This window comes from Andrographis paniculata, unplaced genomic scaffold, assembly GCF_009805555.1.
Source record: "Andrographis paniculata isolate CXL003 unplaced genomic scaffold, ASM980555v1 Contig62END, whole genome shotgun sequence".
Classification (NCBI taxonomy): Eukaryota; Viridiplantae; Streptophyta; class Magnoliopsida; order Lamiales; family Acanthaceae; genus Andrographis; species Andrographis paniculata.
Genome location: NW_026137598.1, coordinates 5,864,197 through 5,881,202, shown reverse-complemented (window position 1 = coordinate 5,881,202; position 17,006 = coordinate 5,864,197). Strand labels below are relative to the sequence as shown.

The following is a 17,006-nucleotide window of genomic DNA, read 5'->3' as shown; positions in this document are numbered from 1 at the left end:
TAATCGTGGTTCCGAAATTATTTCTACTTTTCCAAACTACCCATAACTATTATTCTAACGTATTTTCTAAAATCATTTAAAAAATAAGAGTATTTTAGTCTTTTACTTTCTACTTTATATTCACTTACAATTAAATATTATTATTCTTTTAATTCTCGTGCTTATGAGACAGATTGAGTATATATATATATATATGTCTTGTGTTGTGATTTTTTAGCTGTTAGTTATATGTACATATATCCTGGAAAATTATTACTTCAAAATTTTATATAGCCACTGTATTGATTAGTAATCAGAATTAGAGTAAAGTAAAAGAGTGAGCAATTGTGTACAATTGTGTCTGATATTGTGGCCAAGCTGACTCTGGCGCCTGTACATTCAATGTGAACAATCTTCCTTGTCTGGCGCAGCACACCGCCACGTTATGCCTCAGGAAGTCCCGGCCCTCGACTCCAAACTCTATCTCGTAATACCTCGCCTTCGCATCCACCCGCATACTCGACCCTATCAATCTTCCCATCACGTCCGTCCGTTTTCCAGCGATCGTGCGGACCACATTCGCTCCCACCTCCTCGGCCCCACCAAACGCCTCAATCCTGTCCACTATTTTGATTAATTAATTACTTAATTAATTAACTATTATTAATATTCGTTCATCGCTACTCACGAGAAATCGATGGGAACCGGCGACACTATTACACTGACGTTCAACTCTCCGGTGGATCCCGGCGGCCCAAACGCCACCGCCGGTTCATTGACGGCCTTCCTCCGCCGTCCGCCGTCGGAAAGAGGTGGAGGATCCAGCGACCTCTCCGCCCTCCCCGCCGCTCTGTACAACAGCGTTTGGTCCCCCAACCAAGTCTCCGGGTACACGAATTCTGTTGTTCAATCAATTCAATCAGCTCGTAAACCCTAATTCGCCATGGAAATTGAATTCGATTTGAGAATCAATCAGTTGCGAGCAGCAACGCACGCTTACTCACCGAATCCTTGGTTAGCGTCAATGTATCGGCTGTAGCCGGCAACCGGGTAGACTGCGTCGAGCTTGAGACTCCGGGCGGCCTCCGGCGAGAAGCCGAGGACAAAGCTCGTGACGCCGCCGAAATTGGCGCCGATGGCCAATGCGGAAGCGGCGGCGATTCCGGTTAGGAGGCGGCGGCGGAATACTGATTGCAGCCGCCTGAATTGGTCGGCAGGCGTCCGGAAGTGATTATTGCCGCCGTCGTGGGAGGATTGCGTGGTGCAGTAGATCCGGTGGGAGTTGGAATTTGTGAAGAGTTGTTGGGGGCATGGGCACATCATTTTAGGTTGATGGATTTTGGATTTTGTAAGGTTGGTTGGTTGCGAAGTTGTGATGGATTGGAATTGGAGCATAAAGAAATGACATGAACTCTGCAGGTCCTGGAGCTACCACACCTGAGATGTCTGTCTTCGACGGTGTGTTTGTTTGGTATTGGACTTTGAGTTGGGATTTAAATAAAAAAAATTTGAATGTGATATAAATAGATGTTAATATAATGTTTCAAATATAAAATTAATTTTTAATTTAATATAAAACTAAAAAATAAGTGTTTGATTTGATATTTTTTTTAAAAAAAAATTGGATGAATAGTATATTTAAAATTCAATTCCCCGAACAAACAAAAATATTGGAATTGTGAAATGAATAATTAGAGAACAAAAAAAATGTGAGGACACCTATCGATGTAAGGTACATGATATGTTATTATCGTGTGACTTGAGGACAAAAAAAAGACTGGTGTTACATTTTTTAGATTAGTTTTAATCAAAATTCTACATGTTAATATACATGCCGAAATAATAATAATAATAATAATCAAAACTTTTTATCAAAACCAAACTTAATTTTTTAAAAAATTTAAATAATAAATATTGTGTAGATATTGAGCTTTACTTATGGGTTTCATGTTAGATCAACATAATAGCACTTGTAAAATTGTTTAGTACTTTTGGGTACTGACTACGAATTCCCACGTTATAAAAAATAAAATAAAATAAAAAATGTCAAACTATGTCAAACTAGTGACATGTCCAAGCTCCTTTCTCTATAAGTAGATAGATGAAAGTTAAAATGATACAATTACTTATTTTTTAAAATCTATGAATAGGGTGAAAAAAAAATCACCACCTTTTTTATTTTTTCTTCTCTAAAAACTCATCAGGATTGTTTGGAAGTTTGCCGGAAAATTCTCGTCTGATGTCTCATGCAGAGTATGTACATTTTTAGTTTTTATCTTTCTGCACAAAGTATCGTTCTGTTTAAAATTCTTTCACCGTTCACCTATAATTCTATACAATTTTTTAGCTCCCGAAAGATGAAAGAAGCCCTTCTTCTCTCATCTTGATTTTATCTTGTGTTTCGGTAATGTGTGTTAATTTGATCTGTGATTTGTCTAGATAAGATGCCGGAAAGAACTTCATGGTGACCGAAGTAGATGCCGAGGAGAACCCATGCAAAATATTGATTGAGAAGTTGAACTAAAGCTTAAAAAATGACAATTTTGGCCTCATTGGAATTGTTCTTTAAGAACTTGAAGATGTTATCAAACCAATTTCTACATTAGTATTTTATTTTATATAAAATTATATTTGGCATCAACTTCAATTTATGTGTAAGATGAGCTAACTTATTTACTGAGTCATACTCAGAAGACTATATTGTTTTTATCTAAATCCGGGCTAAATCGAGTTTGGTCCAATCCACTTGAGTTAGGGCCTCGGAATAAAAGCCAAAGCCCAACTAAAATCTATGAATGACCCTTCAATAATATTAATTGAGAATTGTATCTACGTGAGCTATAGAAAATTATAAAATATAATATATTATATATGTTAAAATTTGTGTGAAAAAAAATGATGAAGAATAAACCATACGTAAGTAATAGTTATATGAATGAACATATCCTATATTTTTTTTATGTATACTTCAAAATAATTTAAATTAATAATTTATAGTATAATATTTCAAAGAGACAAATAAATTTATTAATATGTATATTTTGAGAAACATATATATAAATATAAGTAGGAGGGCAAAAAAGTCATTCAGGCAATCACGAGACATTCAGTCACAATAATAAAATGGGGCTGATTGATAGCCGCCTGGTTCGTCGAGTCGAGACGAGACGAGACGAGGAACGCCTCCCCGCACCCTTCCTTCTTCCTGCCTTTCTATCTATCTATCTATCGTTCTAGGGTTTTCTTTTTTCCGATTTCTATCACTGACTTCAATCTCTCCATCCCTCTTATTTTCATTAATTTTCTTGTTCCTTGGAATTATCGTTGAAGAATATCGATTTGATTATTGGTTTTAACACTCACTGATGAGCAATAGCTGCGATGGCGGTTCGTCGTTCCCGTTGGACGGGAACGACGATTTGGCTCGCCAACTTCCTACCGAAGCTTCGCTGAGTGGTGGCGGGGATGATTCCGGAGCGCGTTTGGAGTTCGATTCAGTTGCGGTTGTGGATCGATCTGCTTCTGGCGAGGAGAATGTGTCATCGGTTGTGAATCTAGAAAACGAGGAAACTAGATTCAGTGCTGGGAGTGAAATTGGAGCGCCGGAGAAGCAGCCGAGTTCTTCCGCGCCAAGCCACAGTGATAACGGTGAGAAGAAGATCGATCTGAGGGTTGGAAAGACGGAGAAGAAGAAAGTGAAACTGGGGGCGGAGGATTACGATTCAATGCTATCGGAATTCGATCAGTTCGCATCTAAAGGAGTTGGGGAAGCAGTCGGCTACGGGTATGAGATAGGAGATATGGTGTGGGGTAAAGTAAAATCACATCCATGGTGGCCAGGATACATTTACAACGAGTCTTTTGCGTCTTCTTCGGTTTGGAAAGCCAAGCGAAACGGCCATGTCTTGGTGGCATTCTTTGGGGACGGTAGCTATGGCTGGTTTGAGTTGGCGGAGTTAATTCCCTTTGCGGACAACTTTCTCGAGAAATCACGGCAAACTACTTCTCGTGGTTTTCAGAAAGCTGTGGAGGAAGCTGTGGGTGAGTTCTCTAGAAGACAGAGCTTGGCTCTAGCCTGTCGCTGTAGAAATGAGTTCAATTTTTGGCCATCGAAAGTTGAGGGTTACTATGCTGTTGATGTTGGTGATTATGAACCTGGGGTTTATTCTCTGAGTCAGATACTGAAGTCAAGGGAGAATTTTAGGCCGAAAGAGATGCTTTCTTTTGTTGAGCAATTGGCTCTGAGGCCTAAGACCAATCATCATCCTACAATTGAATTCCAAAAGAACAAGGCCACAGTTTTGGCTTGCAGGAGGGCAATGTTTGAGGAGTTCGATGATACGTATGCACAGGCTTTTGGAACAACGCCAGTCCGGCCTCCCCGGCCTACTATGCCAGTGGCTGTGGATCCGGCTAAAGGTATCTTAATATTGTCTTGAATACATTCTTGAATTTGTTTCTAACGAAGTGAGGAGTGTAAAAACGTATGCTTTTGCTTTGTAATGATTGACAAAATCTTAGGGCTAGAAATATTATTTGGTTGGAGATTCAGGAGTTGTGGAAGAACTTGATCCACATAATGAAAAGGATACATATAACCCTTTTTACAAAGGAGGTTTCGGTATTTATATCCAGTAGTATTTTGATTCTAGAGATTGTAATGTTATTTTTAAAACTATTTCACTGCATCACTTTTTTTGGTGGTATATAGAGATGGTATCAGGAGCTGTTTTTATTTTTAATTTCCTTCTTTCCCTATGCTAACTTTCAGTGAGGTGTACTCTATTATGTTATCCTAGAATTATTGGTAGTTACTGACATGAACTGTTTTTGTTTCTTTAACCTAACAAAAATGCAGTATAATTCTATCTTCTAACCTAGTGACCCAATGTTTTAATCTGCATCCATGAATATACTGCTCAACCCTCGGTAACTCACAATGCTGGTGTGTATGCATGCCCATACTTGATATTGCAACAAAACACAGTGCAGAAGCAAGTGGGTTCAAGATGACCCCTTGAATGTTGTTTTCAAGGTGCATCTAAGCTAGTGTAAAAAGTATTGCTTTTGGTTATTGGGTGGAGCTTAATAGTATCAAGACTCAATAATGTTAAAAGACTATGGTACGGAATAGCTGAAGATTACACAAATCAACATATGTTGTTAGTGTTGAATAGTAGCCAAGAGATATGTGGTACACAATGCAAAAAGGTTTTCATTCTTGAATTCGACAGTAAGCATAACCACAAAAAGAAAGAATAAAATCTTACACATTACTCCCGCAAAATTTTAGTTTCTATCTCTATACCCATCTAACAAGATTTCTGAAAAACTGTAACCTGATATTAAAAACTTTTTAACATTCTTTAGGATGGAAAGATACACAACATGAATTTAGATTAGTTTGTCACTAAGATAATCAATCAAAACATATATAGCTGGAAAATTCAGGGAATCTGTTATAACCCTAGCAAAACTAAATCATGAATAATTACCCTGCTCAAAATTCACGATCAACTATTTCACATATCTTCATTCTTCACTGGGTGTATTCTCCAAACAGAGATTTGAAAATAATAAGATATTTGATATGGCAGAGCTTCGATATGAATATTAATTTTCATGCTAGTTAAGTTTCAGCATGACTTAAAAGCATAATTGGACTCATAGTTACCGAACAAGTAAAAAAACACACACACTTTGTCTAAATGATATTAGTTACTAGCAAATGTATTTTTATATAGGCTGAAATTAGAAAAGATAGGTGTATTTTGTGAAATGTAAGATTATAATTTGTATTATTGTTTCCGCAAAATAAGGAGAGAATCTTCCGTTTTTTGCTTGCTATGTTGGTATAAATTATGATGTGTTTTTACCGGATGCAAAAGGCAAAATGCAACCTCTTTGGGTCTAAATAAAGGCAGAAACTGAAGATACAGTGCATTTTATTTGAATACTGGCTTAACATGTTAATATATCCTTGCTTTAGAATCAATGGAGATGCACAGACGCTGAGCAATGAATTCAATAAAACTAAAGGGAGCTAGAAGAAATTATTAGGTCACTAGGCTAGCAAAGCTCACAAGATAGTTGTTTGACAAGAAAAACAGTTCATATCAGCTCCTATAGACTATTGTACGGTACGCTAACATGATTGAAAATCTTCCACATGAAAAAGTAGCATAGAGGCAAGTAATAATTTTAAACTACTGGCAAAATTTTAGTCTAACCTTCTTTGCAGAAAGAGGTGTATCTCCTTTTCATTAGGTAGCTCAAATTCTTCCAAACCTTTAGTCAGTCTTGAATCTCCAATCAATTTCTATTTCTAGCTCTAAGATGTTGTCAAAGTCATTAGAAAACAACCATAGCTGCTTGCTGTTGTATCCACAAGCATACCTGAAAGATTGATATTCAATCTTGCATGCATCTGTTGTATCCACAAACATACCTGCTTGGTTTGAAAATCGTTTATCTTGGTGTGAAAGACTTCATTTTTGGTGTCAGTTCTTCAAATAGTTTTATGAAGTTCCTTTAATATTACATATGAGATTTCTTCAGCATTTGGCATGTGAACTCTTAAGAAAAATATTATCAACATTGAAAGGTACCAATACGGTTTTTGTTTTCTATTGTATTGTTTGGTGATTCAAATGCTTCGGATGCAAGTAAATCTTAGTACAACTAACCCAAAAGGTAATATACTGTAATTGTAGAAGCCAATGAAGCATGATTTGGATTCTAGGTAGGATCTTTTGTGTTGTTTGGGTGATGTTATCACAAACTTCTGGATTTGTACCCGAGCTGCCCATTTTGCTATATGATCTTAATTCATGTTTTTTTCTTAATTTTTTCTGTGCATTAGTGGATATTTGCCATTTTCAAATAAGTAAGACCATACTTCACATTGATTGTTATTCTATTTGGCATTGGTGTTGTACTTTCTATGATTAACCTCTGATGCTATGAAGTCTTCGACAATGATGATCTGATTAAACCCCTGCTTGTAAATTCTGCCCTTCTTCTGGTGTATTAGTGATGTTTGAAGGAATTGACTCGGCTGTTTATCTTTTATTTTCTACAGCTCCGTTGTCTGGCCCACTGGTTTTTGCGGAACCCCTTGGTAAGGGGAAAGCATTGGCTAAACCTACAAAAATAAAGGAGTCGATAGAGGACAAGTATATATTCAAACGGCGAGATGAGCCGGTTCCCATGAATATCAAAAAAGGAAATGCAGGCCAAGCAAACCCCCCAGCTCATCCTCTTTTATTAGATGGATCCAACCTAACTGGGATGCTAATGGAATCGAGCACGAAAGGCTATATTCCTGTATCTAATATAAACGATAGTCAGCTTCAAGCGATAAACCAACCGGCATACATAAACAGTGTTGTTAAACCTTCTGAAGGTGGAATAAAAAAGATCAAGGTGAAAAAGCAGCATGCTCGAGAGTCTAATACTGAGCATCCCACTGCGGTTGAGAAGAAGAGAAAGAAAAGTGCAATCCCCAAGCAGCCTGATGAAGGGCAGAATTCTGCTAGTGGTAAACTGGTTGAGAAGAAAAAGAAGAGAAAGAAAGAACTGAAAATCGAAGAGGGTGTTCGTCCTGCCGATAACAGCGGGTTAGCGGCCGAGAAAGCTTCAGGAATGCTGGTTGATGTTCCGCTTGTCGTTAATAACCAGCTTGACGCTCGAAAGGATGTTGTGATTATGAGCTCATCATCTACGGCTGACAAACAGCAAGCTGTCGAACGGAGGAAACTTGACTTCCCAAGGCTACTGAACGACCTTCATGCTCTTGCTCTCAACCCTTTTCATGGAGTGGAGAGGGGCTGCCCTGTTACTACCCGACGGATTTTCCTGAAATTCCGTGCGCATGTCTTTCAGAAGAGCTTGGTTCTATTCCCTAACGAAATTGAGAAAAGTGAAGCCGGCTCTAAAGCATCGTTACTTGCGCCTGCTGCTTCGCGTGGTCCTTCCGAGAAGCCGAGAGACAAGCCGAAGCATATGAGACCTGCAGGCAGACTAGATGATCCATCAAAGGGTGGTAAGAAACGCCCGCCGTCGGACAATCCGGAAGTTGTGAAAAGGAGAAAGCTAGATGATTCGCTGGACATTGAGAAAAGGAAGCACTCCAACTTGGAAGGGATAAAGAAGAAGAAACTATTGAGTGATAAATCAATTTCTGGAGAAAAGAGAATTATTCCCCAAAGGCCCGGCGAAACACAACATGAGAAGTCGAAGTTTGTCGGCTCTAAAGGCGCCCCTCCACCTTTGGCGTCTACGAAGGGAATGAGACAAGATTCTAGAAAGAGGGTCGATGTGGCGCCTAAAGCTTCGGATAGGAAAACCGCGCTGTTCATGAAGTTTCCTACTGATGCTGCGCTTCCGTCCCTTGCAGAGCTGAGGGCGAAATTCACTCGTTTTGGGCAGATGGATCATGACTCCAATCGGGTTTACTGGAAAACGTCTATGTGCCGAATGGTTTTTCTAAGGAAGTCTGATGCGGACGCTGCTCTGAACTATGCGCAGAGCAGTAACAATTTGTTTGGGAACAGCAATGTTAAATGCTATCTTCGTGAGCTGGGCACTGAGGTGGTGCCAGAACCTCAGAGGGATGAAGCGAGAGCAATGGCGACATCAGCAGGAAGAGCACCACCACCTGCGCCACCACTACTACCTCTACCACCAATGGCAGCGCCAATCAAGTCGTGCCTGAAGAAAGCGCCTGCTGAAGAAGGTGGCAATGGCAATGGGAACGGCAATGGCAGAGGTACTTCTCCTCGTGTAAAATTTGTTTTGGGTGCGGAAGGAAATGCTAATGCTAATGCTAATGGTGGTGGTGGTGGTGGTAGTAATAGTAGTAGTAGCAGTAGTGGTAATAGTAGTACAAGTGGAATTGGATATTCAATGGGAATGGATGTTAAGAATTTGGAAAAGTTAATTCCAGTGTCGTCGTCGATGGAGATGCAAAGATTTCTGCCTAATAATTCTGGGTTGGGGTTGGGGGGCAGTAGTAGACAATTGGGTTCTTCGTCTTTGTCTTTGTCTTTGTCTTTGTCGTCGTCGTTGGGTACCATTAGAAGACCTTCATCTTCTTCTGCAGCTGGTGGTGGTGGTAATAATGATATATCCCAACAGTTTGTGAAATTATTAAATCGGTGCAGTGAAGTGGTTAATGGTCTTACCGAAGCCTTTGGTTATGTGCCTTACCATTCCCTTTAGGGTAGGATAGGATAGGATAGGGTCCATTAATGGATGGATAGATACCATACAGTAGCAGCAAGAAGCAGCAGCAGATTGAGAGGCAGACGGACGCAAAACAACTCAAAGAGATGGATTGAGGATTAGGGTTTCTGGCCGTGAACTTTGAGAAGCCCAGAAATTGAGTTAGTGAATGAATGATCGGGTGGGGTGTGGCGTCGTCATTGGAATGTGTTGTTGGATTGGTCGGTTGTTTCAGGCTGGCTGTTGTGGTATTTGTTTTGTTTGGTGTAGAAGTAGTAGTAGTAGTACTCGTATGTAATGAATGAACCAAATGAACGAATGGATGGATGACTTTTATATACTGATATTATTATTATCATCATTCTTATTGGTATTATGATGTGTACATGCATGTGACGTGTGTTTGGATGCTGTTTTGCTGAATAATAATAATCGTATATAATAATTTGAAAAACCATGCATTATAGTATAATACTATTAATTCAAAATGTAACAATAATAATTAAAGTGTAATGAATTGCACTTCTCTCAAGTAAACCACCGAATAAAGTAGCGTAAACGGGCCGGCCCAAGACTTCGTAAAGGACCTGTTTCACCGTCACATCATATATATATATATATATATATAAAAGGTAAATTTAAATAATTGTTAGATTGTCGGCTAAGTCTATGAAATTTAATAACCCAGCATATACTATTACTCTAATACTCCGTGCTATTAACTAATACTTTCTTTTAATTCAATTATCAACAATAAAAATATATTAGAAATTTTGTGATCTTAAATTAATTTTTTTAATTTAAAAATGTCATTAGTTTTCAAGGTCAGAGTCTGCAATACACACAATATGTATTGTACTAATTAAGTCATATGTATACAGTTAGTTACTTTGTACTAGTTTGAACTAATCAATACTACTGGTCTCAATTGGCACCCAAACCACCAGTTACCAAGTATCACGGACCAAAGCTTTGGCCGAGCAATGCCTAGGGAGCTGCAAAGGAGCGCCGAGGAGGGGCCTGCGGCACGCGAACACGGAGAAGCTAGCGGAGATCGTTGGAGATATTCCGGAACCTTTTGGATTACTCTGGAACATTCTAGAAGCCGAGTCGATATTTATCCACTAGATTTATATCTCTCTTTACTTAGATATCATTATTCGTATCTCTTTAAATATCTATATCCGTAGGTTGATAAGATATAGCAAATCCAAGTGTGAATTTGATAAGATATGGCGTATTCATATCTTGCTAAGATTTAGCATATCCATGATTGAGTGCGACCTCTTGCTAAGGGGAGGAGTTTTCACTTGTACGACACTCCAGTTTTGAATCAATAAAACACTCTTCTTTGCCGAGTACATCTTATAGTGTTCTTATTTTTAGCAGGTATTGGAGTCGTGTACGAGGCTGCACTAACGAGTTCTTTAGGGAGTCAAAAAATCGCTAGGCCGACGGGAAGGTGTTCGAGGAGGAACCATCCGACCCGTTACAAGTGGTATCAGAGCTTTGTTCCGAGGAGATGGCGACAGACAAGTCAGATGCTGAGTACGAGGTCGAGAACCAAGTTCATAGGCGGACCAAGAAGAACGCCAAGGATAAGGCTGCTGAAGTCACGGGGACTCTTGACGGAAGGTTGGCTAAGGTGGAGCTAACTGTCGGAGATCACCATGACAAGCTCGACGAGATGGAGCAGCGTATCTGCGAGCTCGAGGGAAGCGAGCCACGTGAAGGGATACTGGCCTCGATCGATGCCGAAAGGGAGGAGTCCTGAAAGAGGGAGCTAGCGATGATGGAGCTTGCTGAGGCGCTGAGGGCCGAGGTGGTCGTGTTAAAAGAGGTCGTGGCCGAGTGCAAGGTCCAGATCGCAAGGCTGGAAAAAACGAAGGTTGCAGAACCTTCAAGAATGGAGCTCTCAAGGGTTCAAGAGGAGTAGGCGACGGTAGCCGAACTTCAGGCAAGGAGGCCAACTGAAGCTGCCCTGGCAACCCCGAGGGGGAACGTCCCGTGTCCCGAGAACTACGCGGGGGAGCGCAAGGCTCGAGCAGTGGACGACTTCCTCTATGATATGGACAAATACCTCGAGGATTCCGGTATCATGGGAGATGAAGCCAAAATCCAAACCGCGTCACGATATTTGAAGGGCTTGGCCCGCACGTGGTGGAGGCGAAATGAAGGAACACACGGTGGTGAGAGAGGCATCACTACCTGGAGACTATTTAAGCGATAGCTCAAAGAGGAGTTCGCACCAGCAGATGCCGAGGAGGAGGCGTGGTGCAGGATTCGTCGATTGGAGCATCGAGAAGGCCACCTAAAGGACTACATCGAGAAATTTTCGGACCTGTTGCTGGAGGTACCGAACATGTCTCCGAAGGAAGCATTGTTGACATTCTTGGAGGGCCTGAGGCCGTGGGCTAAGTTGAGGATTAGGGAGAAACTTCCTTCAACGGTCACCGAAGCAATCAGATATGCTCAATGGTTGCTTGAGGTCGAGCAAGAGGAGCCTAATGAGGATAACCAATCAAGGAGCATTAACCAAGATAAAAGTGAGGGAGACCAAACTTGGCAGACTCCACGGACTAGTGATACCAGGAAGACTCAGCGGCAATCCGCAACTAAGGGTGGGGATGCATGGAGGCCAAGACTAACATATGATGGGTGTTTTGTCTGCAAGAGCAAGGATCACTATGCTAGGGATTGCCCAAGTCGAGGAGGCATTGTGGTGTCAGACGTGCCGCCGGAGGTGACAGAGGGCCGGGTAGCCTGCACACAAAAGGCGGTCCCTGCTGATACCCTCAGGGGAAGGATGCTCGTTAAAGCATGGATAAATGGAGTATTGGTGACATGCTTGCTCGACCCGGGTGCTGATGACAACTACCTGAGCAAGCAACTAGCGCATATGATCGGCCTACGGTGGGTACCTTCTGAAGGACATTTTAAAGGAGTCAATGGTGGGTGGACTCCCATAGCTGGGGTGGCCAGAGACGTGCCCATCCAGCTAGGCGACTGGAAAAGCACGGAACTATTCAATATAGCTCATCTAGACGAGTATGCGATAATTCTAGGGATAAGGTTCATGGACCATGTCAAGCCCATGATGATCGCACATGAGGGAAGGTTCACAATCACAAAGGGTGGGACACTGTGTAACGTGATGGTTTATAGGGAAAAAGAGCTCAACTCGAGGCAAGGGGAGAAGGTCAGAGAGAAATGGAGTCAACTCTAGCAACTATTCGGACTGACAAAGGCATCCCTAGTAGTTGCGAGCAAAATGTCAGAAGCCCGCCTAACAACCTAGGACGAGCACTCAAAGGAACCTTGGAGAAGTCCCGACGAGGAGTGAACATGTGGACGGGCAAGAGGAGGATGTTCCGAGAATATAAAAGAAAAGATGTGGGGATCATAAAAAACGGAGCCGACAAGGTGGCGTTGCGGACAAAAGGGCCGGACACCTGAGTCGACCGCTACGGACGAAATTCCCGACTAGGTGGCAAGGATTAGCTAAGCCCAAGGCGAGTCGGAGGGAGACTAGAGACGTATGGCTGTTTGAGGAATATGCTCGTTACTTGCAGGCATTGAGGGCAATGCCTAGTTCAAGTGGGGGAGGATGTCACGGAAGCTTTGGCCGAGCAATGCCGATGGAGCTACAAAGGAGCGCTGAGGAGGGGCCTGTGGCACGCGAACACGGAGAGGCTAGCGGAGATCCTTGGAGATGTTCCGGAACCTTCTGGCTTACTCTGGAACATTCTAAAAGCCGAGTCGATATTTATCCACTAGATTTATATCTCTCTTTACTTAGATATCATTATACGTATCTCTTTAGATATCTATATCCGTAGGTTGATAAGATATAGCAAATCCAAGTGTGGATTTGATAAGATATGGCGTATCCATATCTTGCTAAGATTTAGCATATCTATGATAGAGTGTCTATATAAATTAGAGGAGTCCTCACTTGTACGACACTCCAGTTTTGAATCAATAAAACACTCTTCTTTGTCGAGTACATCTTATAGTGTTCTTATTTTTAGCAGGTATTGGAGTCGTGTACGAAGAGAAACCATCCGACCCGTTACACAAGGATATTATACTTTTTAGATACAACCTGTTCCTACTTTTATATTGCATTCCAATAAATAAGTAGAATATGTAAATTACAAGAATTACATCTCCCCCACGTATGATTTGCTTAGCATAACATGTATTGTTAGCTTAATTTGCAAATTACTAAGTTCGATCTAATTTTATCTAAAATACATTGAAAGAGTATAAAACCTAATAATAATAAATACATGTATATTCATAAGAAGGTGCGAGATGGCGTACAAAAGCAAGATATGTATTCTATGCATGAGGGGCAAAAGGATGGATGTAAATAAATTTCACATGTCAGGGTTGGCTTCTTCAGGGATCACTGTCAGCGTCACCGTCACATTGTTGGCTCTCTTCACCACTGCCTTGAACGGCTTCCCAATTTTATCTCCCATTATTTCAATCACCTGCAAAAACATTAACATTATTAACACCCTTCCTTCCAATTACAACAATACAAATATATATATTCGCATGTTTGATATGGAATGAATGATCACCTACCTCGTTGGTGCTTTCGACAGGCCTTCCTCCGAATTCAACCACCACATCTCCAGGACGAAATCCAGCGCGATCAGCTGGAGACCCAGGCGAAACCTGCTATGCCACAGAGGCAGAGAATTTTGTAAATGTATTTTGAGCACTAACAAAGACAATTAGTTTCCAATATTCAATAAAATAAATATATCTGACCATAGGCACAAGGAGACCTCTGTTGGTATCCGGAAAGGATTTAGTTCTTTCCTTGAGATGGGCAACTATCATGTCGTTCAGATCGATCATTTTCAAACCAAGCCAAGGACGCACTACTCTCCTGTATCATCAGATATTAACATCATCAACCATACCACAAGTTTAAAGGAATAACAATATGCACAGAATATTGACTACTGGTTTGAATTTGCATGAGTTCTTGCTAGTAAGCTACTGTATAATTGTGTGTATGTGTGAGAGAGATGAAAGTGTTCAAATATATTTAGAAGCAATATATTATATTTATGGTAGTTGTCTTATTTAAGAGATTAGTAGAATTATTGCTTATTTAGACGATTTGTATCACTATAAATATGTACGTATCTTTGTGATTGAAATAGAGAATTTCAGTTTAATATTCTAACACAAAAGCATACCCATTTCTTTTGAAGTGCTCTAAGATCTTTGTAACAGAGTCAATTGGGACAGCAAAATTCAATCCATCAGCCCCCAACAATTTCATGATATTGACGCCAATGACTTCCCCATCAACATTGACAAGAGGTCCGCCAGAACTACCCTATCATCAGCAAAAGGATGAAGATGCCTTTATTGCATAATAGTTTTGACTTTGTTGTAAATCCTAAGGTCGCATGCATGGATTTGCAACAGGTAATGATAATAATACCTTCTATAGGAAAAATAATAAAATAGTAAAGATCGACATATGATTAGTAGTACAAAATTTCATTCCAAAATTGCTGAAGAAAGCAAAGAAGATTGCCTGATTGATTGCACAATCAGTCTGCAAGTACTCCCTTTGAACGCCTGTAAGTCCCAAGTCACTACTTTTACGATCAACGCAACTACATGCAACAGGAAAGTAGCAAAACATGCATCAGAAAAATATTGTCTGTAAACTGTAGTTTGAGTAATATGCTACTTTTAGATCCAAATTGATGTGTATAAAAGGGCAAGAAATAGATGAGTGAAAATGTAATTACCTTACAATACCTGCGGTAATGGTATTCTGAAGGGTCATGGGACAGCCCATAGCCAGCACCCAATCACCAGGACGGAGCTTACTTGAATTCCCAACTTTTGCTGTTGGAAGTGGAGTTTTTGATTGGATCTTCACAATTGCTATATCAGAGTGTAAATCAGCATTTAACACTGTGCCCTCAAAGGATCGGCCATCCTGTAAAGTCACTTCAACCTGACAATGATTCCGTGGCAGTCATCCATAGTATCAAGAGGCATTTATTTCATAATTGATCGTTTTGAAAACATAGAATTGCGAGTTACCAAGTGAATGGAATGCAAAGAACCTAACGCACGAAATTTAGTTACTCTTAAAGATATTATCTCATTAGTTGGAACTCTTAAATAATTTTTTCACCTAAAAGCACCATGTTGGACAGATGCAATGAAAATCAAATTAGATGCCCCACAACTGTAACAGGTAGCCAGATGCAATATTTTATATAGAAGAATTTAAAACACCACTTTTCCATTTGACTGACATGGATCAGGTGAAAATTTCAATATGGAGAATAAGGAAACGAGCATTGTTCCAACCATGGGTGTATATAAGGATTTATGCAAACTTCAAGGGATTTTGTGACATGTTAACTTTAAGAGGAAAATTGCAACATAATTCCAATTAAAGAACATAGCTATATCGGACCTTTCCCTTAGATGAAGACCTCAAATTTTGAAAATCAACCACCACATGAGCACATGTCAATATAGTGCCATCTTCATTGATTATAGTTCCAGATCCAATGCTCATCCCAACAGTCATGCCATGAAAACCTGAAAATGTGGATTAAGAAAAGAAAAAACCCATTGAATAACAGAAAACGAAAAAAGCCATTTTTTCCTGCAACATGACAAATTTTAAGAAAGAAGAAACATAGGAAAAATTAACCTTGTGGTACTGACAAATTGACAACTGCAGGACCAACCTTAGCAGCTGCATTAGCAATGGTATCACGCCCAAGACAATTGCAAGAGTGTTTGGGACTATCTCCACCATCTAGTGAAGCTCCTTTCCTCGAGTCAGGATCGGCCACAGCATCTGGTGCAGAATAAAACAGTGGGGAAATACCTACAATAAAATGTTATCCATTTATAGAAGAGGCAGGAAACAGGCATGAATGCATAACCAAGACATTCAAGTCACTGAACAAAAAAATAATAATAATAAAGAAACGCAATATACCATGCTGTGACTGGTTGGACTGAACAAGTGGTGGACAGTTATTCAGTTCCATTGTTCTCCATGGCCAACAGTTTAAAGAATCTCTGATGCGTGAAGGTATTGAAACGGATACTGATCGATCTAAAAAATCACAATAAAACATAATTTACAAGTGAAGGTAAAATAACAAGAAGCCAAATTCAGTAAAACTAGTAGTAATCCATTATATAGGCATACTGAAAAAAAAGGAGACATTACTATAATCTGAAGAATTGGTGAAGCAAACAATGCCCGAACCAGCTGCAGCCAAAGCCACTGCACGTATCAGAGAGGCTTTGCTCGAAAAGCGTCTCTGCAAACGCACACATTACACCAAAAAAAACACCTAAACGTACAACAAAACTGAATAAATAAATTCCCCGCCAGAATTTTCATCAACACAGCTTGCGATCGCTAACAAACCCGAATTTCGAAATTATAACCTGAAAATACGCGAGCCTACGAACAAGACAATATGAGTGTACAATTAAGTAACCAATACCAAACTCTCACGGGAATTTCATCGAACACCTTGCAAACAGATATACATTTCCAAATTTCCCCTAAAAAAACGAATGCAATGACGCAAATATTATAATCAGATTGGGAACCACATACCAACGAATTCATCATCTTCTCAAACCAACCCTTCCCGGCTCGATCCCCCCGCCTATGAAAAATCCTCTAGGATCAATGTACAGTACTTCAGTTAGCAGGTGTAGTAATCGGAAGCGCCGTTAAGGCGGTTCAAAGTTTACTGTGGGCCCATTTTATT

At 40.2% G+C, this 17,006-nt stretch overlaps 3 protein-coding genes across 3 annotated transcripts; 1 reads left to right on the top strand and 2 right to left on the bottom strand.

Annotated features, from left to right (window-relative positions):
* Window positions 1–246: 246 nt before the first annotated feature.
* Window positions 247–1,438, bottom strand: LOC127261040 (psbP domain-containing protein 7, chloroplastic). The gene is made up of 3 exons (XM_051289185.1): window positions 984–1,438; window positions 668–878; window positions 247–596 (listed from the first exon to the last, which is right to left on the bottom strand). Exons 1-3 carry the CDS (start codon window positions 1,372–1,374, stop codon window positions 299–301), a joined length of 900 nt encoding a protein of 299 aa, XP_051145142.1. The 5' UTR covers window positions 1,375–1,438; the 3' UTR covers window positions 247–298.
* Window positions 1,439–3,115: 1,677 nt separating this feature from the next.
* LOC127260766 (PWWP domain-containing protein 1-like) lies at window positions 3,116–9,559 on the top strand. Its single transcript, XM_051288683.1, has 2 exons — window positions 3,116–4,398; window positions 7,061–9,559. The coding sequence occupies exons 1-2, from the start codon at window positions 3,345–3,347 to the stop codon at window positions 9,199–9,201; spliced, it is 3,195 nt and encodes a 1,064-aa protein (XP_051144640.1). The 5' UTR covers window positions 3,116–3,344; the 3' UTR covers window positions 9,202–9,559.
* A 3,735-nt stretch (window positions 9,560–13,294) lies between these two features.
* LOC127261382 (putative protease Do-like 14) lies at window positions 13,295–16,975 on the bottom strand. The gene is made up of 11 exons (XM_051289716.1): window positions 16,850–16,975; window positions 16,451–16,544; window positions 16,214–16,333; window positions 15,920–16,099; window positions 15,677–15,804; window positions 14,994–15,205; window positions 14,774–14,855; window positions 14,427–14,569; window positions 13,990–14,110; window positions 13,801–13,893; window positions 13,295–13,703 (listed from the first exon to the last, which is right to left on the bottom strand). The coding sequence occupies exons 1-11, from the start codon at window positions 16,862–16,864 to the stop codon at window positions 13,587–13,589; spliced, it is 1,305 nt and encodes a 434-aa protein (XP_051145673.1). The 5' UTR covers window positions 16,865–16,975; the 3' UTR covers window positions 13,295–13,586.
* Window positions 16,976–17,006: the final 31 nt, after the last annotated feature.

Excerpts from the sequence above, each read along its gene's own strand:
- LOC127261040 (XM_051289185.1), bottom strand. The coding sequence starts at position 1,374 with ATGCTCCAATTCCAATCCATCACAACTTCGCAACCAACCAACCTTACA. Across the intron at positions 879-983 it reads TGACGCTAACCAAGGATTCG|AATTCGTGTACCCGGAGACT; the intron begins GTGAGTAAGCGT and ends ATTGAACAACAG. Across the intron at positions 597-667 it reads CCGGTTCCCATCGATTTCTC|GATTGAGGCGTTTGGTGGGG; the intron begins GTGAGTAGCGAT and ends AATAGTGGACAG.
- LOC127260766 (XM_051288683.1), top strand. The coding sequence starts at position 3,345 with ATGAGCAATAGCTGCGATGGCGGTTCGTCGTTCCCGTTGGACGGGAAC. Across the intron at positions 4,399-7,060 it reads GGCTGTGGATCCGGCTAAAG|CTCCGTTGTCTGGCCCACTG; the intron begins GTATCTTAATAT and ends TATTTTCTACAG.
- LOC127261382 (XM_051289716.1), bottom strand. Across the intron at positions 16,334-16,450 it reads CACCAATTCTTCAGATTATA|ATCGATCAGTATCCGTTTCA; the intron begins GTAATGTCTCCT and ends GTGATTTTTTAG. Across the intron at positions 16,100-16,213 it reads GTCCAACCAGTCACAGCATG|GTATTTCCCCACTGTTTTAT; the intron begins GTATATTGCGTT and ends ATTTTATTGTAG.